The following is a 23,543-nucleotide window of genomic DNA, read 5'->3' as shown; positions in this document are numbered from 1 at the left end:
CTCCCCTCTGCTTCTCCAAGAAGATTTCTGCTTGGAGCAGGATTGTGCTGGTCCCAAAACACTTGTTAAAACCTGTCTCCAGCACAGGCAGCTCTGTCTCTCTCCTCTTCCATGCCTGCTCCAGCTGGCTCTGGAAGCCAAGAGAACAGGCTGGCCCCAGGGCAACCACTGCTGCAGCCTTCCTGTTCCTGGTCCCACCCACAGGTACCCTGCCCACCCTGGCTCACCCACTGCCCCTGTCCTTGTCCTCTGCAAGAAGTCAAAATTGCTCAGACCATACAAATCCAGCAAAAGGGAGCAAAAACAATTTATACAGAAAGGGAATAGAATAATGAAATCTTTAATCAATCCTCTAAAGCAGAGTCCCAGCCAAAACTGTTTTTCTTTCTCTCTCTTCGAGGAGGGCTGGGAGTTTTTAAAATATTTGGCCTAGATGGTAATCAGCAACAAATCTGAAGAAAAAAACCTGAAATGCTGTTTCTCTTTCCCTCCAAGAAAGATAATACATTCTCTCCCAGGAAATAAAAGAAAGGAGGCTGAAGTACGTGGCATTTATTTTTTTATTATCTCCAAGATACCCTTGGATAATAAATAAGCTCTTGAAAAAAAAAAAAATCCTGGAATATTGACTCTGCAAAGTTAACTCATTGACTTTTCTACAAAAACCCCTAGTTATTACAAGTAGCTGATAAGGTTTTGTTCAATAAATAAAGAATAGAAAACAAAAATGGTAGTATGCAGATAGTTAAGTGTATTACTAATATGCTATGAAGTGTTTTGAAAGATGAAGTTTTATAGATCGATTCACATTCACCTCATCCCACAAGAAGTACAGGTTCCTGTTGCTATGGAACAGCAAACTACTATGAATTCTTTAAAAAAAACCCCAACAAGTAAAATCTACACCAATCCAAAACCCAGCCCTCTTCCCTTCTTTCTCTAGTCTCAGTGGTGAAATTTTCTTCCTGTACTTGCAAGCTTAGGAAGATAATTAATGAGCTACTTCTCAAACACCTACGAAATGACGGCACTCTGCAATGTGAACATCACCCAAGTGTTTTTTCTCTGTTTTATTTAGAATTCACACTCAATTTTGTGCTGTCTGATTGAAGATGAGGGGGCGGTGAGGAACGTGGGGGAGAAAGCCACAGCAAGCTGCTGCACACACCATCCTGATCCTGCATTTGGAAGTGAACAATTCAACCTGGAGACAGCTTACTTCAACAACCATGTGCCAAAGCGAGCATCCAAGGATTTCAAGTACTCAAATAAAATTTTTTTTTGGCCTTTAGCATAATGATTTGACATTAGTCAACCTCATGCTACAACAGAGTAGAAAGAATTGCATCCAACTTTATTAACTAATTTACAGTAAGATTTTTTTTTTGTTTTGTTGGAACAATAACTTCTGGAAAATATGGTGGGTGGGAGAAGAGATTATCAGAATGTGACACTTGACTAAAACAATGAAAATGAAAAACCAGTAGAATGTCCTGAAGCTGCTTTTTGGTTTTGTTTTTAATAAGTTTGTTGGGACATTTTCTTGGCACCACTAAAATCAATTATTTAAGAAACAGCCCCAAATTTCCTCAACTATTCAGATTTCAAAGGGCATGTTCTCCCTACCCCTATATATACTCTAATCTGTTTATTTCAGTTTTAAATGTCCTACCTATTTACAGAAGTATTTTTCTCTCTTTTTCTTTTTTTTTTTAACAGCTTAGCTAAAATAAATTCCTGCTTGAAGTTTCCACATTTCCTGGCAAGAAAGGCTGAGACAAAAATTATGCATGGTTAATAGGAAGAAAAGTAACATTGGAAACTTCACATGCACAAAGAAGGGAAGGAGGACAGAAAACAAGGCCAACTGGATGACCTCTCTTGCTCTTTGACTTCTCTTCTCTGAGGAGGTTCACAGTGACTAAGTAAACCACTGAGTCTCCCAGGCCTGAGCACCTGGAGTTGTGTTGAGGGAAAAGGCTTGGCCAATTTCTCAGTAAAGCTTACACCTTGAGCATTTCAACTAAGATAAGAAATCATAGTAATGGCCTGCCAAGGAACAGATGTTGATTTCCTAAGACTTGCTCTTCTCCACTTATATCTTCTCCAAATTCACTTTGTTCGTTGCTACAAATCATCAAGCATAACTTCTGGAATGACTGGATTTTCTAGCACAGAATAAACAGGAGAAAGGCTGGGCTCGGTGCTCCTCAGCCTCTCAGGGATTTTTCCTTGTCAACCCCTCCAAGAATCACCTCAGCAAGACCAAGTTCCTTCCATCTACTGCCACCAGATTCACCTGGCGCTGATATTTAGGGCTGTGAGTCTTGGGCATCCACCACATGCATGGATCTGTTACTGCCCATGTGAACTGCAGTAGGCCAAAGGGCTTCTGACTTGAGGGAGACCTCATTTTCCTCTCTTTCTTTATGGTTCTCAAAAATAGAAATAGTTTGTTCCATGTGGAAACTGATAAGAGAAGGAAAGGACACAGAAAAAAGGCAGCATAAATGATAGTACTTGGAAAAAAAAAAAAGAAGAATATTATGAAGTACAATACAAGGCATATAAAAATTGGCTACACTGTAGAAATGATGCACTGAAATTATTTGCTTCTTTTGCTTCCTTTTTCCTGAGAAAATGACACATCAGTTCATATTTTAAGGAATCTACTTAGGAGAAATCACAGCAAGTAGGAAAATACTAAATATATGATTTCCCAATTCTTTTCTCTTTTAACAAAACACTGGACAATATTTTATCAGTGACTAAATTTAACTAAAATAAATACTCTTAAACAGATGACCCAATGCTTTCATATCTTTGGCAGTCACTCTGTGCAGCTTCTCATTTTCTGTAGCTACAATTCATAAATACAAACTAAATGATCTCAGGTTAATCCTGAGACAAGACTAACTAATTTCATATAGATTGTCAAGTATTTGGCTTTTGGTTTCATGCTGTAGAGTAAATTTTAAGCATAGAATACTTTCAGAGAAAGAAATAAAAGACTAAATCAACCAACCATATCCAAAAGTCAACAATACATCCTACACCCTTTCCGTTCATATCAAGTTTATAGTTTAGGTGTTTAAATACTTCAGTTTTCATTTAACATTTTAGCAATTACTTGAAACCATACTAAACTAAGAGAGTTTTATTTTTAAGAGCTTCCAGAAATTATGCTTTATTCGAATTGAACACTCAACCAGCATTCATTAACAATTCAAGCCAGGATTCAGTAACAGAATCCAACGTTAATTACCAATTATCAACTAGATAAAATTTTCACACTCCTAGTAGATGATCTTTAAGATTTTTGTGGCTCTGATTTCATTACCTCACATGCTACAGTAAACATAAGATTTGGAAAGTATCACTCCAAATTTAGCATAAAAGCAGGGGCAAACCCAGTGGCATTCATTAAATACCCCTTGAAAATTAGGATTTAAATATGGAAAGATGAACAGAGTTTTAAAATTATTACCAGGATATAGTTCTGAGCATGCAAACAGTTTAATTTCCTGGCTTAATTCCCAGCTGAACTACAGGCTGTCATATGGTACCTTGCGAGTCACCTCCTTACAGGACAGCTGGAGCAATACAACCCAACCAGCACACTAGCACCCTAAATTTTGGACTATGGGAAAGTGTTTGTACCTGGAATGCTGTGCTACAACAAGAATGCTAAGGTAAAAAGCCACAAAGGCACTGAAATACATAAAGAAAGAAATAGGTCAAGTCCCTGTATAATTTTAAACTACTCATAACATTCAATTTATGACCTTTTGGTCTGTGGTGCTGAAGAACTGACCTGCAGGTCTTGATGACTCTCTGAAAATAACCACATAGCACATAAAGTTCATTCCTGGGTACTTCGTTGTTTATTTTTTTAAATCTTTGTAGGAAGGGTCAGTCTTTACAGATAAAACATTAGGCTGCTTCAGGAAAAATAGAGACAATACAACTATATCAGAAATAAAAAAAGTTCAAAGAGCAATAAAAATATGAGACTGCAGATGATTCCCAGTGAAAAGAGTCTCACATTTTACAGAGTTTAATTTACAGAAAGGTGAGGAATATTTGAAATAAGGGTATATTAAACAATAAATGATACAGGGAAGGTCAAACTGAGCATTAGTGGAATAGAAGACCAAACTGAAGCTTTGTAATCTTATTTCTTATGTCAAGTTGTAGGTCGTAGGAGTTGAACTTCTCACCAATTTTGTGTCTTCAATTTGTCTTGGCTCAATTTCCTCTCTGCTTTCAGGCAGATATTTAAAATATATGTATTTGAGATTTAGCTTTCCCATTGCGAATGAATTCATTGATCAATTCCGTTTGACACACACTTCTAAACAGAGTGAGGTATGAGCTCCTGGGTTTTTGTCCTGGAACACTGAAGCTGTGGACTGGGGAATCTCAGCACTTTCTTTACTAAGAAGAACACACCCTAGGTAAGGCCAAACAGATAACACTCTCAATGAAGATCAAATGTGACTTTCAGAACACCATCCAGCTACAAATCACACCGCCTAAAGATTAAAAAATCCAGAAAACAAAATACCATGGTCCACAGCTGGTTCTTGCAAAACTGAACTTCTTGTTATTCTCCCTCAGAAACACTTTGCAGGAGCCACTTTGAGACAGGATCCTGATGAATCACTCTGAATTTGTTTTAAAGAACTGAGGAAAGAGTTAAAAATAATTCTGGTTGCTTGAGAAACTGACATCCTTTGTTTTGGTTGAGATGAAATACCATTACATGCATGCAATACCCTTTAAACTTGCCACTGTTCCAACAATAACTAAAGCTATTCTGAGAAACTACCACCCAAAAGGAGATCACCACAGAGCTAACAGTAAGTGTGCTGCTGCAAAGCTGGAATATACTTGCAACATTACCAAAAATGCTCAGCCAAGCCTAGCTGGGAGTGACCTCAGTGTAACCACCAAACACGACAGTGACTGCTGCTCACCAACTTCATCACAACCACAGTGATAAAACAGCAAGAGAAGCATTGCTATTTTCAACAGCAGCTTGCAGCTAAGGTATTTTCAGCAAACTTCATACTCAACCCAAATAACTAAGATAACATTTCTACGCAAGAAAGTTAAAATACTGCTAAAATGTAATGATTAAGGTAAACCCATGTGGTTTTACCATGCATTTTTATGGTTCTCACCATCTCACCCAAATGCAAACTTTTAGACTGATGAATTCACATTCTCTTATTTGCTTTTACAAACACTCCAGTTCTAGTCAGAAGCACACCTCATCATGGATCCTTCAGCATTTCTTTTAAACAGTACAGACTTTTAAACTTGCAAGCTGTTTCAAGTTGGCACCACATTATTTCAAACCATCTCAATTAATACAATTCAAGCACGGAAAGGAATTTATGTTTTGCAATATTTTAGCTTTCACAAACCTGTTCCCAAGCCCATCCATGCTGAGTCATCTCCCACACTCCCCCCTCCACCTGACAGCCGACCTTGGCCCACAAGAACACAAACCTCCTGTTTTGACATCCGTCCCTCACCAAATGAACCTCAAAGGACCACTTTGGACTGAGCCAGGAAAAACCTTTAAAACAATGTTTTGAAACATACTGATGTTCCAGTAATAGCTATGCTTATACAGTTCACAATGCTGCATGTGACAATATATGTGACATGACTTCTAAGTCTTGATCTGTCTTTACATTTTGGAGATTGTTCTGACTAAAATTAAAAACATTGATAGGCAAAACGAAGCTCAATATTTTGCAAACTAAGCTGCCATCTCTCCCTCTACATATGCCTATGAATGCACACATTTTTAAGAATGCATAATTAACTGTAAGAAAATAGTTCTCAGAAACCAGAAAGCTAAAGTATTTATATCAAAAGCTGAATCTTTCTCACTCTATCTGCACAAATAAACCCGCTGAAGTTGCCAGTTTTGTCAAAGTGAGCAAAATTAGGTTCTAAACATAAATCAATTTAAGCAGTCAGAAACCTGCAAGAAGTACTAAGATTGCTTTCAAATTCCTTGCAGATTTTTACAAAATAAAAGTCACTGACATATCTCTGGAAACAAAGTTAGTATTTTCTAAGAAAGCATCGCTACCACATTTCTATTAGGGACATTTAAAAAGTGATTACAATGCTGCTATTTCTAGATATTATTGCAAGAGTGGTTTATGGGTGGGGACTGGGGAGGTGGTGGTGGTGGTGAAAGAGGATTCTGATCTTACAATTGCAATGTCATTTAAAATCACAAGTATCCATCCACACTGGTCAGTCAGATTTGCACTGTTCTGGTTTAATTTTGTTGGGGTTCTTTTTTATGTTTTGTTTTTATTTAGGATTTTTTTTCTGGTTTTTCCTTTTTGCTTCCAAATTTTGCTATGTATTTATACCCATAGAAGTCAGTAAAGTGACTTGATTTGTAAGAGGCACTACAATCAGACAGATCTAAGATAAAAATAAAACTCATTATCTATAAGGTTGCTCTCAAAAGTCAGCTATCACACTGGCATCACAAGAAATTAATTCATCAGTATATTTTTGACAAGCACAGTCTTTTTCTCCGAAAGGTCATTTTTCTAAATTAAGCTAAGTATTAAATATCTTTGCTGTTCTGTCACACATCCCAACTCCTGAAATGTTTTCAAAGTAAAATCAAATTACATTTGAAATAAACATATGAAATAAAGTTTAACATGCATTTAAATTTGACATTTGTACTGTAAGCAATGTAAGCAAACACTAAGGCCTGTTTGTACATTTTATAAACTACATTAATGGAAAATGTGCTTACTTGGTAAATACAGTATAGCCTAGTTTTGCCCAGAAAGTGCCCTTGTTTTAGAACTCCCCTAATGAGAGGTAGATCTGGAAATCACTGCTGTTCATATCACAGTCTGCTAGTGAGGGATTAGGACCATATTTACTGAGCATTTGCCAGAATCATAAAATAGTTTGGGTTGGAAGGGACCTTCAAAGGTCATCTAACCCAATCCCCTGCAATGAGCAGGGACATCATTACAAGATCATGTTGCTCAGAGCTCCATCCAACTTGATCTTGACTGTTTCCAGTTAAGGGGCATCTAACACCTCTCTGGGTAACCTGTTCCAGTGTCTCACCACCTTCACAGTAAAGAATTTCTTTCTTTGATCTAATCTAAATCCACCCTCTTTCGGTTTAAAGTCATTACCCTTTGTCCTATCATTAATGCCCTTGTATAAAGTCCCTCCCCATCTGTGTGGGCTTTCCTTACTGAACCAGGGAGCCCAGACCAATATCCTGCACACTGTGCCCTGCTGCATGCCACCTCGACATCCTCCCGTATCTTTCCTCTCTCATCAAACAGCACTGGAATGGAATCCACCAGAGCTGCTGCCCAGGACTCTGCTTCTGACTTCTACCCTGCCTCCAGAAGGAGCTCTGCTGGGCTCTTTCAGCCAGCGGGGGTGAAGCCTTGTGATGCACTATGGAAAATACCCACCTCTCCCCTTCCGCGTTAGGAAAGGAAACCTACCCGCAACACCGACAAGAAAAAGCAGCTCCGCAGGATAAAAAACGGGAATCCTCTGGTGCCAAGCACACATGCCAAAGACAACTTCTCTTTGTGAATAAACACAGCACAAAGGTTCTCCTCCCCTTTTGCACCTACTGGAGTTCCTCTGCGATGAGTGACTTTTCTGCAGCGCCTGCCTTCCTGGCAGGCGAGGGTTACAGGAGTGTCTTCACTTATGTAAGTGCAGTTTCTTGAGTACACAATTACCCAACACACCCAAGGCACTCCAAGGCTTTTTTTTTTTTAAAGAAAAATCAGTTCCTTTCCAGCTGGAACATTTTTGTTTTTTTCAAACCTAGGTCTGTAAGCAAAGCCTCAGAAGCGTTCTGAATGTGGTGCGCCGAGATCCTCAGTATCCCAGTAAAGGAAACATTAATTTCTTGGCAGCACAATTCTCTCACTATCTACCGGAACGTAGGCTGAGCTCCAGACTTGCAAGAGACCTCGACATTCACAAGAACCTCCTCCATTTTCACCTGCGCACCTTTTTTCCTCCTACAGAAGGTCATCAAGTATCTGCTGAACATTCCTTCCAAAGCCACAGAAGACACCTACGCCAGCAAGCCCCACCACCAGGAGCAAACACCCCTTCTGCCATCTCATAGCACAAAATACTTGACTGTGTTCTTCCTAAATTAAACACTTCATTTTGAAAGAGAAAGAGAAAGAGCAGGATATGAACAAATAAGGGAGTATTTGCCCAGGAAAAGGAAATAAGGCCTTCCTTCTGTGAGGAGATATCTGCAATTGTTCAGCTGCAATAACATGTAGAAAATCTAACTCTGCATTTGAAAGGCCATCAGTGAAATCAAATACAGATCTGTCAGGCAGCACTGCATATACCACAAGAGCCTTATTACCAGGATTTGTACCTACCACAGTTTCCTTAAAATACCTTCTCCCTCCTGAACAAGTCTTCAGCTAAAGGCCATGCAAAAACCGTGGAAAGATTCCCTTTGGGCACACATTCAGGAAAAGACACAGCAGGAACATTCTGTGTAGGTACCAGTGACATCCATCATCACTAGGTCTGTGCCAAGCAGAGTGCGACAGAAATCTCTGATCACATGTTGGTAGAAATAGGCCTTTTTTACTGACAACCTGAATAGTTGAAAGCATGAAAGAATACAAATCATTCCAATGCTGATGTAAGATTTTAATCACACAGGTCTGAAGGAGACGTGGGAAAATCACTGATGTTTATATCACAGTTTGCTACTAAAGGATTAGGACCACATTTACTGAGCAGCATGCCCAACACATATAAAAGGGAAAAAAATACTTAGTTCCTTTTTCCCAAGACGTTTAAAGTATCCATACTCTGGGCAGCTGCACGTCACCATCAGAACTGCTGCAGAGATGGAAGCAGAGATGGGCATTCCCACATCTGGCAACCACCTCAGCTACAGGAAGGGTCAGACACATTTTTCCAGACCCCCAAGATACTGAGCCATGAATACATCAAGTTGAAAGGTTGTTGACAAATATTTGTCCTTGTCATTATTTGAAATAGAAGAAAAAGGTTAAGCTGTCTGAGAGAAATTAGATGTTTTAATAGAGACAAGGACAAAAATGAAGTTGTCAGGATGCAAAAAGGCAACCTCCATAAAACTGTTCATGTTTTAATCTAGGCAACCAATAAAGATACAGTAAAAATAACCATGCTACACTCTGCTTGAATGCTGTTGACATAAGATCTATGGGAGAGAAAATAAAAAGTAAATAACCAATCAGTCTGCTGTTACACTGCTGATTGCTGAAGATACACAGCAGGAAATGATACCTTCTGTCTCATACAGTTCAACAAGACTTAGAGCAAACCAAAATTTTATTTGTAATATTTCATTTCTAGCTCAGATGTGAGATGGCTGGCCATGTTAATTTACAAATTTTTGCTTTATATCACATCTAATTTATATTTAAGAAGTAAGATTTGAAAACAAACAATGCAAAGTAAAGCTTCCTGAAGGCATAATGCCAAGAAAAACCTGAGGGCTGCACTAAACCACACTAGCAAACACATTTTGGGAATACCTTTTCCAGACCAATAAGAAACTCTGTGCTATATTATCAAAGGGGCTTTAAGTATTATACTGCAAATCCTGCATAATAAGAAGCAGATCAAACATATCAATCCATACACTCTCACCAAAAATTCCCCCTATAAAAAATAGGTTTTAAGAAAACAGGTTGACAGTAAATGTCAGCTGGAGAATAAAATGCATTAGGTAGCACATTATCCTCACATTTATCCCCAAAACAGGTAATGTATGTCCATCAAATCAGAGTAAAATAAATTGAAACACATAATGGTTGGGAAACGCACTGTTAAGGCACATGGAGACTTCCTAAATCCAGAGTCAGTACTGGGACTCTTAGATATTCTAGCATTTTGAAATCATAAATTCAATTTTCTTTAATAATGTACTGGCCATTTCTCCTGTTCTAATATTACCAAAGGACATGTTGCTTGGCTACAGTATATGATGGATGACACCTATCTTTCCCTAAAATTTTAAGCTCCCATGGAGGTGACAAGAACATGCTGCCAGAGGGACTCTGACCTCCCCCAACAAAAAAAAAAAAAAAAAAAAAAAAAATCTGGAATTAACAGTTTCATCTTTCCCAAAAACAAGCAACAAAAAGGTCTCAAAAACAATTTGTCCAAAGTTTTCTTTCAAGTTTTTTATTAAATTAAACTAGAAGCCATGCAGACTTTGAAAATCCAAATTCAGTACAAAGTCTTTAAAATTTTTAACAAGAATCCCTCATTTAATGCACATAATTTCAGAAAAACTGAAAAACTATAGAAATATGACAAGTTTTTTAGGTTTCTAACATTTTTGTTGGTTTTCTCCCACTAAATGCAAGTTATAAAGGGAAACAAAGTCACACTTCCAAAAATAATGTCAGCACTGTCCTATGAATCTAATTTCAATGAGCTTTAATTGTGAATGTTTGAGTACAGTACAAAGCTACTCTGAACGCCATCTGACAAAACCAGAAGGAATGGCTTGGCACACACTTATTAGGAGTGGATTTAACATCTATTGCTTATTCCAATCTGTGAACAAATTTACTACTGTTCAGGGGACTCCTTCTGAAAATACACCTGTTTTAAGCAATTTCAAAAGGCATATGTTTTGCTTTTTGCACTAACAACATCGTAGCCATGATAAAGCAACATTTATGGATGTTGAAATGCACGGCTTTTTGTTTCTTATATATCTACCTGTCCCTTGCAGCACTATGCAGGCACACACAGGTGAATATCTCACACAGAATAAATTAGGTGAAGCTGAAATGCTTTTCCAAACTCCATGCTCCAGTCTCAGATGAGCATTTGACTATAAAGTTCCCAAAGATTTTAAGAGAAGCAGAAATTCGTCTTTCAATTTTATTAGGAAACCAAAACTTCCTGGCACAACCCCACGACATCCACCTATCTGTGGGAACTCCCTTGTTATTACTTCCATTCCCCTGTGGCAAGAGACTGCAAACCAGCCAAATCTCACACAAAGGTTCACTTCTCCATCGCACCTGTGGAATCCCAGGGTGTAGATGAAAGGGAGGACTGACTGCCTTGGAAAATATCCAGGCACAGAGCAGTAAAAACAGCAGGCAGCAAGTCACCTACCAGAAGCTCAAAATTCCCTCTTTTAAAGCAAGAGGTGAAAGTGAAGGAGATTCTTGTTTTTGAACATATAGCTAAGTAATGGGAAGGCAGAAGAGAATTTGTGGCATGATGATGGAGAGACGAGGGAATTTCTTAGTAAGGGGAAGTCTGCTCTCTGTGTTTAGGAACTTGTCATGGGATATGTGGAGCTTGGTACCAACGCCCAACAAAACCTTCCTGTGTACTTTATAGTTCCAGTCCATAAAACAAGATTTCCACGCTCCAAGAATTTATGGGAAAGATAATTATATTCCTAAGGAACTTAGTGGCTGCACACATGAAGTCTCACAGAGATATTTAGATACTTTATTGCCAACTACTTACATAGAGATACTCTAGAGTTAACCCCTTGCCTGCCTTCCTGAGCATATCTTCTCATTTACTCATTACAATAATGGAATATTTTGGGTTGGAAGGGACCTTAAAGATCAGGTTCCAACACCTCTGCCATGGGCAGGGACACCTTCCACTAGACCAGGCTGCTCAAAGCCTCATCCAACCTGGCCTTGAACACTTCCAGCGGCATCCACAGCTTCTCTGGGCAACCTGTGCCAGTGTCTCATCATGTATTATTATTGCATCCAAGAGTGGCCACAAAATCCTCCTGCCCTTACACATTCTGACAGGTAATACTAACTAGTAAAACCAGAGACTTACAAAACAGCTAATGAATCAAAGTTCTTTTAAACCAGCCTGGTTTTCAGCAAGAGGCTTTCTGAAAATCAGACCCTATTAGCTACTGCTAAAACTCTTTTTCAAAAACAAAACTGGTTTTTGTGTCTCCTAAATGTAAACCAGTGTCTCCAGTGTAAATCAATTTTGCACAGACAATGCAAAATTTGGGTACTTAGAAAGTAGCCTCTTCTTCCAACCTGTAGGAATTAATTTAAAAATCAACAGTCTTTATAATACAGTTGAGAATTTTCAAAAGGCCTTTGTGATGGGTTTTAACTAATTCATTTTCCCACAGAAGCTGGTAATCTCCTGCCAATTAAAACAGCATTCATCTAATTCAACTCTCAGGTGCTCCCAACAATCACACTCATAACTCCTAGGTGAGGTAACAACCCATTTCAATCCTTTAGAAAATGATCTTTAAAGATAAAACTTATTATTAGGTCATAAAGCCCTGATATTTATCTTGCAATGATGATAAAGACATATAATAAAGCATGGATGTTCAACCAGAATGAATACTGAGTTCAGTTATGAAGTGGTTTACAACCATATACTTCACAATATACAAAACCCAAACAAGTAAAGACGAAACAGTATGGTAAACCTGTAGAGGGTCTCAAACGGACACTCAGACCACACTAAAAGAAACCCATGTGGCTCTTTCAAGACAGCTCTGCCTCCCACCTGACACTTCCTCTCTGGCTAAGCTAGCTTCATTAAGATTCAAAAACCTTATTCCTGCTTCTCAATCTTGCTGTACTACCCACTTTCTGGATGAAAGACAACTTGCAAACATTTAGGATCACGTTTGGTAAAATATACTACAAAAACGTGCACCATCAAATTTAGTATCACAAAAAAATTTGCAAATATGGGAAGATTTATGCTTGGTGTTCTTCTGAAATCTTCCTCTAAATAAATTCCATGGTTGAGCTATAGGCACCTCCTAAATATTTTTTCACAACATAAGCAGGACTGGACTGGATGAAGCAACATTAACAGCTGATGCTCCAGTATTGCACCGTGTCCTGTCATCTATCATCTCCAGGGCCATCAGCACTGCTGGGAGTTGTAATCAAATCATGGCCCATAACAGACAAACGAGCAAAAATTCTTCTTAATTTAAAATGCCATTAATTCCATTAAAACTATATTGACTGTAGTACAGGTCTTCCATTCTTAAACAGTGCACAAATATGTAATTCCCTGTGACAAGCACACATATACCAAAATAAAGATACAGAGATGGACTAGTTCCATGTCATGGAAGTGAAAATATCCAAAAGACTTATCTACACAATATTGATTAACACAAGTCATAAATCCAGGGAATTTCAGAAAGGCTTCAGAAGTGAAGCAGATGACATGGCATGTCTCACTTCCTTCAAGGAGGAATTACTTACTGAAACCCTACACTGTCAAAGGTAGCAGCAAAAGCAGCAGCAATTAATGCTCTTGGCTGCATTTGCCCAGGCTATCCGAAATAATTGTACGGCCAGGCTTCATCCATCTTAATTTGTTGATAATTTTGCCAAGGTAACTGTGATTAACTTATCAAGTTTCAGGCTGAACTACTCTGGGGTCAGGGGAGATGGGAGGAAAAGAAAGACTAATGCCAAGTCATGTGTTTCCCTCAGACACCTAAATAAATAACTGCTGGTGATGCAGAACAACACTGCATTTGAAATAAACAGGAGTCAAATCCTATAGCTGAAACAACCAAAACAAAGTTACTTTATCTCTTGGATATGCAAGAAACAGCTGAATTACACATAAAACCCCTTCCTGTACTCTTACTTCTAGATATGGAGCAGAAGCAGTATTTCCAGTTCCTGAAAAGTCAAGGTGTAAGCTAGTTTGGGGGCACCCAAAGACGTCTAAATGCAAGCAAAGTTCTCATATCCAAACTCTTCCAGTTCTCTGAGCAAACAACAATTGCTCATGCCCAGAGAGCACAGAGCCAATTTTGCAGGCTGCTTCAACAGGTACCAGGCCTGCTTTGCTAAATAAACACTGTAGCAACAAAACTATCTAGCAAATTCCCCGTGGGAAGTTTCAAAACCAGAAGGCACCAGAAATGTCTGCAGGCGTATCTTCTACCCTCCAGGCACCCCTGCTTCCCAGCCAGGGAGCTCAGAAACTGATTCTCAGCTCCTTCCTGCACCACCTGGAGTGAGCTGAACTGCTGCATAATCTTGCTGCAATAAATCCCAGCTTCTAGCTGCCCATGCTGCCCCTGTGCTCCCACAGTTCAGTACAGCTCTGAGATCTGGCTTTTTGTGATGCCAGCTCTGACTTTGACTTTTTTAGAATATCAGCATGCATGCACACAGGTAAGCAGGCAGGCTTTGCTAATGAAAGCAATGATGCTGTACTCAAAAGTCTTCATACAATAAATGGTCAGCTTATGGAAAACTGGTTTGGTTGAGATTTTTTGGTTTCCAAGTACAACTGGGAGGGAAAGGCCTTGTCAGATCTGTAAAACCCAGTGATAAAGCTACACTACAGCTTTGCCTGTTTATACAGCAGTGTCCTCACTTCAGTGAGTTCTCGTAGTCCATTTCTGTTTTTTTCATAGAAATAATATCTGCAAAAGTGAAATGCCTTTTCCTCCATAATGGCCTTGAAGCTAATAACTATTTTAGAGCAATTCCAGTACAGTCGGAAGCTGTTATTGGCTGTTTATGTAACAGTGAATTAACCCCCACTGACACCTTTCAGGAATTCAGAACCATAGCGCACAAAATGTACTTGTTAATACATGGTAAGTGCAAGAGCCGTCTCAATTCAGAAGACTGGCTTTCAAAGCAAACATGCTTAACCTGCAGTTTCAGTCATGGAAGAAATTACTCAATTAATTGCAGGCAACAAAAACAACAGGGTTATAACTAATGTACAGTATATGCTCTGTGGGTGTAACGCAAGCTCATTTCCCAGAAGTATTCTCTCTTACATTTCTTACCCCACTGCTGCTAAACTGTTTAAGAATGTTAAATTCACTTAAGACTTTTTCCCCACACACATCTGTTTTCTGGCAATGAATATTATTATTAACACAGGTAGGGGCTGCTCTCTTAAGAAACATGTTTACAATAGAGTAAATTTGGAGACCGGTATTTTTCATACTCAATTCTAGACCAGACATCATCTTTTCCGAGCTTAAAATTGAACAGCGGAACTTATAAACTTTTTGCCTGCACTAATGACATCTTTGCAGCAACAAAGAAGAGACCACAGCAAAAGGGTTCAATAAACGCTCACCTGCCTCTAGGAATTCTAGCAGGCAAAGAGTAGTGAGAAGATCAAAAGCACAAGAAGACCCCAGCAGAGTTGACTGCTCCCATTCTGACACTGAGGAAGAGATGGTGTAAAATACTAATAATGATTAAAGGTAATGGAAAGGAAACTTACCCAAGCAGACACTGATGCCTTCTCCCGTCATTCCCTCCATTCATGTAAAAGACATCTGTCAATAATTTGATCTAGGCTTGGTATCAGCATAGGGCTGGTACTTGGACTCGCTGCTCAGAGATTCTCAGGGTGTGTTTATGTGCACATCTTACGATTAAAACGCTGACAACTAAGTGTGATAATAAAACATGCAGATGAAGATTAAAAGAATCCCCTTCCAGCACCTGCCAGGCAGCTCTCAGCAGGCACTAGGAATACTCATAAAGAAGGATGCCTCCCGTTTCCATCGAGGCCAATTCCTCAAACCCACCTCCCTCAAGCCTTGCAGAATTTTTCTCATCCTGGCCCCCATGCGAGCGCATCTAATCCTCTTACCCCGAGAGTCACCCCCCTCCCTCCCTCCCAGCTTTATTTTATTTAAAACGATGCCTGCAACAGCCCGGAGCTGCCCGCCGGGTCACCCCCCCGGGACACCTGGGCGACCCTGCCACATCACGTTAGGCGCCGCGGAGTGACGGGTTAAGACGTAATCTGTCCCTCTCCCCCGGCTTACGGATCCCAGGAATCCTCCCCCGCTATCTCGCCATGGCAACGGCACCACCGGGAGGGCGGCGGGGCCGCCGCTTACGCAAGAGCCGCGCGAGGCCGGGCCCGCGTGAGGCCTCGGGGCGGCCCGGCCGGGGGGCTCCGGTGTGAGGGCTCGGCCCGGGGCTCCGGTGTGGGGACTCCGGTGTGAGGGCTCGGTCTGGGGGGGCTCGGTCCGGGGGCTCCGGTGTGGGGGGCTGCGGGCCGGGGGGAGGCTCCGGGCCGGGGAGCTCCGGGGGGCTCCTGCCGGCTTGGGGGACACGCCGTGCTCGGCTCGGGGTTTTCCCTCCCTTTTTTCCCTTCCCCCCTCTTTTTTCCTCCTTTTTTTTTTTTTTTTTTTTTTTCATTTTTTTTTCTCTCGTCTTCTTTCTCCCCTTCTCCCGTGATATTTTTTTCTTTCTCCCCTTTTCTCCTTCTTTTTCCTTCTTGCCATTTTTCTCTTTTATTTTTTCCATCCCTTCTTTTACTTCCCCCATTTTCTTTTTTTCCTTTTTCTTATTTACTCTCTTCTTTCCCCCTTATTTACTATTTTCTTCTCATTGTCCACCTTCTTTATTTCGTTTTTCCCTCTTTCTTCTTGTTTCCTCCTTCCCCCCCACTCCTTTTTTTTTTTTTAATTTCCCGTCCCCCTATATTTTTTATAGGGTTGGTTTGTGGTTTTTTTTCCTCTCCTGGCTTTGTTTTTTTTTTCCTCCTTGCATTACCGACAGCCAACCAAGAAGCAGCTGATACAGATTTAACCCGCTCCAATCCCATCTCCCACCACGGAAAACTGACCACAGCCAAGCCGTTGGACAACCGGCCAATTCCCGTTCCTACTTCCCCGGGAACAGGCGCAGCAGAAGGGGGTTGTGCCTTTGAGTTCTTCAAATGAATAACCCTGGGAAGGGCAGAGAGCCGGCAGATGAAAGGCAAGGTACGGACTTTGATCGTGCAATCGGAGCCATGCGGGCAGGCTCCCGAAACATGTGGAGCACCCCTGAAGGTCAGCCTGGGCTGATCAGATTGCAGCAAGAGAGCCACAGAAAGCAGGGCAAACGGAGGTGGAAAAATCTATACACACAGATATCTGCCAAGAGATGAAAGAAAAGTTTGCCTCTGATGCTGGGATTTATGAATAAAGTAAATGAAGCCGTAATCTAACACTTGAGAAGATGCTTAGGTCTTCCTTCAGGAAAACACTTAAGCATGTGCTTAAACCCATTACTATTCAGAGCAGCCCATAAGCGTTTGCTGAAGGTTAAAGCACAACCTTCTTACAGGGAGCCCCATAAGTACTGTGCTGATTAAGGTGGGTTTTTCCCTTCTAAATCTGAGCCACTGTGAACCACAAAATGAATTGCCCTCATTATATTTTAGTATTGTCTCTGTCTTCTTTCAAATTAAACCAGAGAATGCAAACAGAAGGTAAGTCTTATTTTACATTAAGAGGAAAAAGCCCAACATTACACTCTGTCGTGTTTTATTTCTTTCTTATTTTAGATCAGCTGGCTGCACAACACCATGCATCACTATGAATGAATATGTTTCATAAGGAAGAAAGAGCACATGGAAAAGTGATTGCTCTGCTACTCCTGAACTCTGGAATTCTCTTGATGTGTTGTTACAAGCCAGAAAAGATCACACAGAGCACTGCATACATACATACATATGCTTTATCCAGTGATCTCTTTTGAAGCAAACCTGAAAAAGGCTGTAGATGGTGTACACATTTCAGCTATTGAAGGTCATGGATAAGACAGCTATTTATCAGTTCAAGTAAGGTCAGTGTTACATCCACCGGCAGAGAGCTCTGCCTGTTGCACAAATGACACTGCCTGCCCTTAACGTCCCGAGAAACTTTTGACAAGCTAAGCATATGTAACAAGCCACAAACCCTACATACAACTGCTGCAGTTCATTAATGTTCAACAGGAAGGTATTATATCTGAAACGGATTCCATTTCTGTATCACAGTGCATTTCCTCTCCTCCAAGCTCTCCACTGGTGATTTCTGACAAAGAAATTGTATCCCCTGATGGAGAAGGAAAGCTCACTAACTAGTGAATTGGTGGTTGTAGCTCTTTCCAAGAACCATTCTTCTTTGCTGCTATTTAGGAATATTCTACCTCATATACTAAACTATTGGTTCATTTATGTTCTTTATACACACAGAAAAAGGGACCTTGGAAAACAATTTGTGCCAGTTTTAGACTTCTGCTGGAGCTAAAATCAGGGTCTTGTTTGAATTCCATAACACAGTTTTGGAGGTAAAACACTGTTATAGAACTCCTCTTCTTCCCTTTTTGGTAAACAAACTCGGTAGAAGAGCTTGTAGAAAGCAGTCAAATCTTTTGCAGGTCTTGAGACAGATGGCAAAAGAAGGAGGGCAGAAGGTTACCTTAAGGTTAGGGTGTTTCCCATCCTTTTTAGATATAAACAAATGCTACAGGCTGGCAGGAACACTTCTGCTACATTCACCTCCAAGAAACTTCTTCTCACTTGAAGTAATTTGCCCTAGTAAATCCTGAGCTATAGGCAGTATCTTCTTCCTGGAAACCTTGTTATTATAAACAAATAGGGATGAAGAAATTAAGAATAATCTCAAATGTCTGTCCCTAAATAAACAATCTACCTTTCAAGAACTAAAGGTCTCACCATGCTCCTGTACTTGGCATGGAAGCTGGACAAAAGAGATGAAGCTTGCAAGCTGGATACTGCAACTGTCCTGACATGCCTCATTCAGACCTTCAAACAGAAAAGCAAACTCAAGAAGTAGTAGGTTGGATCTTAAAACCATTTAGTCATTTAGGTTAGAAATACCTCTAAGATCATCGAATCCAACTGCTGACACGGTGCTGACAAGTCCACCACTGAACTATGTCCCTAAGTGCCATGTATACAAATCTTTTAAATACCTCCAGGGATGGTGACTCAACCACTTCCCTAGGCAGCCTGTCTGAATGCTGAAGAATCCTTTTGCTCTTTCATTCTAAACCTAACCAAATATAAAATTGTCATAGAAACCATTAAGAGAAGGCCACAGTCATGCTGCAAAGAAGTTCTGAAATTGCATTCAGCTGTCCATGGATAGTGAAATTACCCATGAACTTTACAAAGTGACTCCTTGGGTGAATGCTGTATGATATCTGTTTAATTATAAGAAGATGGGGAAAATTAGATGTTAAAGTCTTTCTCACTGTTCTCACATTTTAAATACCTATGGACATTAAATCAACACTAGTATGATGATGAAATTAGTAAGTAAACAATGACAACCTTCACTGGTGCACAAAGAAGCTTGAAACCAAAGAAAGATCAATATGAATGATCCCAACTCCATATCTGGAAACCAAATCAAAAACATGTCTTCTTATGCGAGATCACAGCAGGGCACAAATGGCTTCAAGATAAAGCATACATGAACCACTCTCCTCTGTGAAGGCTCAAAATCGGATGCTGAAGTTAACCACCCATGAGTTTTCCCACAGAAGCAGGACCTTGAATAGAGTGTTACTGCTGGCACCAGATTCCGTGCAATGACCTGGCAGCGTGTCATTACCAGCTAAGTTTCTCTCTCCTCCCCCAAAACAAGAACAAAATGAAGGATTCTAACAGTCAGTGTCATTAGTCACTGGAGATCATTGCATCTGTATCTCCCTACATTTGCTTCCTTCTTGAAAGATTATTTTAACAGTCTATTAAGTTAACTAGCAATGAAACAAGAATAGTTTACAAACTGAGGGTCTCAGTTTTCTAAAGCTGAACTCCCAATCTCTATCACTGGAGTAAAAGTCCAAGTGATGAAATAAACCTTGAACTTTATTGCTTTACTCATCATTTTTGGAAACAAAAGAGCACCTTGTCCCAGACACCGCAGTTTAGCAACTTCATCTGTATACGTGTCAGCAAGAGGGAGCAGAAAGCTCCAGCCAGCCAGTATCCAAACAAGAGCATTCCCCCAATCAACGTCACTGACTGGAATCGCACTTGGAAGGGACGCACACCAGTGCAGTCACTGTCACACCACCATGACCCAGTTGCAGGCAGGAAGCTGTGCTCCCAACCCAGTGGTCTCAAAGAGTGGGCCACATGAGCAGCAACCAATCATGTACGGACGAAATGAATGAGAGAATGAAAAGGAGGAGCTATTTACCACCAACAGGTTCAGTAGAACTCATCCTGCATTATCCTGTCAGCTCTCCCAGAAGCAAGTGAGTAGGAAAGATAACAGAGAAGAGCTTTGAACTGGAACTCTCTGGCAGAGGAAAGGGAGGGTTGTATGGACCATAGCCTTCTCAGCTTCCAAAGTCCCCAAGGGAATAATGGGTACCTTGTGCATGTGTACTGGTTCTCTCTAATCTCAGACACCTCAATTGTTCCTGAACGTGAAACTCTGTTTCACTAAAGAAAAAGGGTAACAGAATCTGTCTATTCCTGATGTAGAACATTCAGCTGCCACAAAAGACAGCACTGCAGATACAGGAAAAGAGAACTATTTAACTAAGTATTTCTCCCATTTTTTGTCCAAGGTAATTCCAAATAATGAACAAGGGGAGGGAAGTTCACTATGTTACCCAGGTTCCTCCTAAATCGGATTGCAAAATATATTAGAAAAAGATAGCATTTCACTTTAAATATCATTGAATAAAACTTCCTACCTGGGCTTGAAATTATCTTAACTAGACTTTCCAATAGTTTTGTCCTGCTACCCTCCAATTTAAACCAGGTATAACGCAATTATGAATCATATTCAAACAAGGTACCTCAACCAATTTAAACTATATTTAGACCGCAGTATTTTTACTACTAAAGAAACATATCAGAGGAACAACATGCTTGGAACATCTGTCGCAGTGATTGAAAGAAGTCTATGACAGGAATAGCAAACAGTTATTTTCTCTCCTGAGATGATGTCAATCTGTCGAAGCAAAGTATCAGTGCAGAAGATTGTTTCTAAGAGGTACCTCGCTCTGGCCTGTCTTCTCCAAAACAAAAATGATTAAAATACCCCCTTGCTGCATAACCTTGTCTGGTTGCTTATTATTATCTGCTATCTCTGTATCAGGGGAAATACTCTTTGTCAAAGCTAGTAAGCATGTTGCAGCATTACATGAAAAAAATAATTTATTTGTTCAAGTCCAAAAACGTCCACCTAATGAAATCCAAATCTTAAAATGCATCAGCTATTATTTACATTTAGATTATCAACTGTATGACTCAACACAATCTCTATAATACAGACCTCTAAGCAAGGCTGTCTCATACAGCATGTTCTGCAGTGATCAGAACCTTTGCACGTTCTTTATGACACCACTTTGCAGTTATTTCATGGAAGATAACAACAGAATGGCTCTCACTCTATGCTGGTTCTCCAGGATGGATTTCAGTGTGGTAGTCCAAATCAGGGTTCTTTCCTACAACAAGTGTCTTGCCTGCCCAGACCACATAGAGGTGGAGAATGAAGGTGAAGAAGGAAGGAATCGCTGGGGGTAGTGATTGGGCTCCCTCTGAGCACTAAGGTATAGGAAATGGAGATGTCAAGCAGCGACGGAATGGCTCACAGGATTCATTACAAGTTCTTGGTATCACCATCATGGGTCCAGCTGTGGGGACCAACAAACTGTGTCTCTTCTGACTGTCATCAGGCTGAGGTTTCAACCCCATTGCCCAGTGGCAGCCACACGCACTGCTCCCCTGAGCTAGGATCTGCTGGGGCCCTTAAATCAGGCACAGAATGCATGATCAAGAGTGGCCAGTTATCCCACATCACCTGTGTGTCTGACACCATCAGCACACAGCTAGGGCAGGCACGTCTGTCTTGAGCTCTGATACAATAAGCCTTGAGGCTCAGCTGGAAGAAGACAGGTCTGGTAGGCTGCCAACATGAGAGCATGGATGCCTTTAATAACCAACAGCAGTGCTGTGTGACATGAGGCAATGCAGCCTGTGACGGGCCCAAGGTGGCTGTGTTCGCACAGCCTGGGTGTTTCCCCTGTGCTTGGTGTTAAACCTGGTTCAGGAGAGGCAACCAGAACCACTACTGGTGTTCTCAGACCAGCCTGGGAAAGAGCTGCTCACCAGCTCACAGCCCTGCCATGAGGCTGCTGGATATGGCAGCACAGCCACAGCTGAGAACACCAGTGGTTTTCTACCAAAAAAAAAAATGGAAAAAAAAGTGACATAGTTTAGGAAACGTTGTGATAGGAATTAAGATGAGGACTTCAAAAAAGCAGCCAAACAGTTTGTAACCAGTGAATGCATGTAAAAGCTTTCTGAGAAACTTAAGTATCAAATCACTAAGAGAGAATCAAGTATCAGCACTCAGGAAGAAATTACTAAAAATTACTGTAAGAAGGGTGTGAAATGCCAAAGGCTGCTGATTATTTGAAAAAAAAAAAAATCAAGCAAGCACAGGGATACTTGCATACTCAATGGAATAGTTTAAAATCTTATTTCCTTATGTAAATATTTCTGTTAACATATATAGTTTAAAAAAAGATTCATAAGACATATTTATATAAAATACAGACTTGAAAACATAATTTATCCCTCTGTGTAGTATTTTCTTGTAACTATAGAACTGTCTACTTCAAAAGGGACTGCAACAAAGGAATCATTATTAAATTTTAACTTAACTTTCAGTATCAAAAGTATTTTGTGTACCAATCCAAAAACCAAAAAAATCACAATTCAGCCACAACTGGGAGCTCATGTTGGGTTCTTCTACAAAAAAATTCAGGAAAAGTTAATGGCTTACTTACTGGGGTGACCCCAAGACTTGCCTTATTGCACCCAGTTCCATCCATGGCTCAAACCCTACTGTACCTCTATGAAAACCGATGGACACAGATGCCACCTTCCTGAGAGCAGAGATTTGATTTCACTTTGCATTCATTGCTCCTTCCTTTGAGCTCTCCAGGGGCATGTCAGCTTTTTCCTCCTGTTCTTTTCACCCTTCCTTTAATTTCAACTGAGGGACTTTAGCAAAAGCTATGTATTTTAAACTGGTGGTTTAAAGAGACCTTTCCAGAGCAATAAAAAGGTAGGATAGAATTTTCTCTGTAGGTAGGAGACGGGAAGGGCTCCTTCTTGATATTCATTTTAATGCTGCCATGATTTTGTTATAGTATTAATTATGCAGGAGAGCACACACAGCTTTGTATAAGCATCTTTTAGAATTATTTAGAACAAAATGACATGGAAACAGTAGTTACACAGCATTTCTGCAAACTGTACAACTCAAATTTTAGCACTGATCATAGACCATGCTAAACAGCAAATAATGTAGTCACCAATAGACCTTGAAAGATAAGCACAGGTCAATTCTATGGGTGATTGTTGCCTTTGTAGCAGTGCACATGCTGAAGGACAGAAGCAAAGTAGGATTATTAAGTGCACTACTTTGTGGATTCAGGTGGTTGGCTACTTAAAAACATAAAACAAAAAAGCAACTCCAACCCCCTAACCCAGACCACATATTGGGTGGAAGATACACTACATTGAAGAATATATTTCAATTCCATTTTTGCCATTCTGGTTCGAAGTAGCCCAAAGTGAAAGACCTAAAGGTGTATAAAGGGATCCCAGAGTCCCATATTATTTCAACCCAGTCCTTGGCCAAGTCAGTAATAGTTGGATCAGAAATT

General features: G+C 40.2%; 1 protein-coding gene across 4 annotated transcripts in view; it reads right to left on the bottom strand.

Moving 5' to 3' along the window:
* HIVEP1 (HIVEP zinc finger 1) overlaps positions 1 to 23,543 on the bottom strand; it is a 118,283-nt gene that overhangs the window by 62,343 nt on the left and 32,397 nt on the right. Inside the window, exon 1 of one of the 4 annotated variants that reach the window (XM_056483262.1) lies at positions 15,331 to 16,039. The exons of 2 other annotated variants lie outside the window; for them this stretch is intronic. In XM_056483262.1, the coding sequence (XP_056339237.1) occupies positions 15,331 to 15,370 (40 nt within the window). In that variant the 5' untranslated portion in view covers positions 15,371 to 16,039. Of the gene's footprint in view, positions 1 to 7,526; positions 7,744 to 15,330; positions 16,040 to 23,543 lie in introns of those variants that run through there. One more of the 4 variants, XM_056483258.1, reaches the window with a different exon arrangement.

Source organism: Oenanthe melanoleuca, chromosome 2 (genome assembly GCF_029582105.1).
Source record: "Oenanthe melanoleuca isolate GR-GAL-2019-014 chromosome 2, OMel1.0, whole genome shotgun sequence".
Taxonomy (NCBI): domain Eukaryota; kingdom Metazoa; phylum Chordata; class Aves; order Passeriformes; family Muscicapidae; genus Oenanthe; species Oenanthe melanoleuca.
Note: the sequence above shows the minus strand (reverse complement) of the source record. Positions and strands in the feature narration are given on the sequence as shown.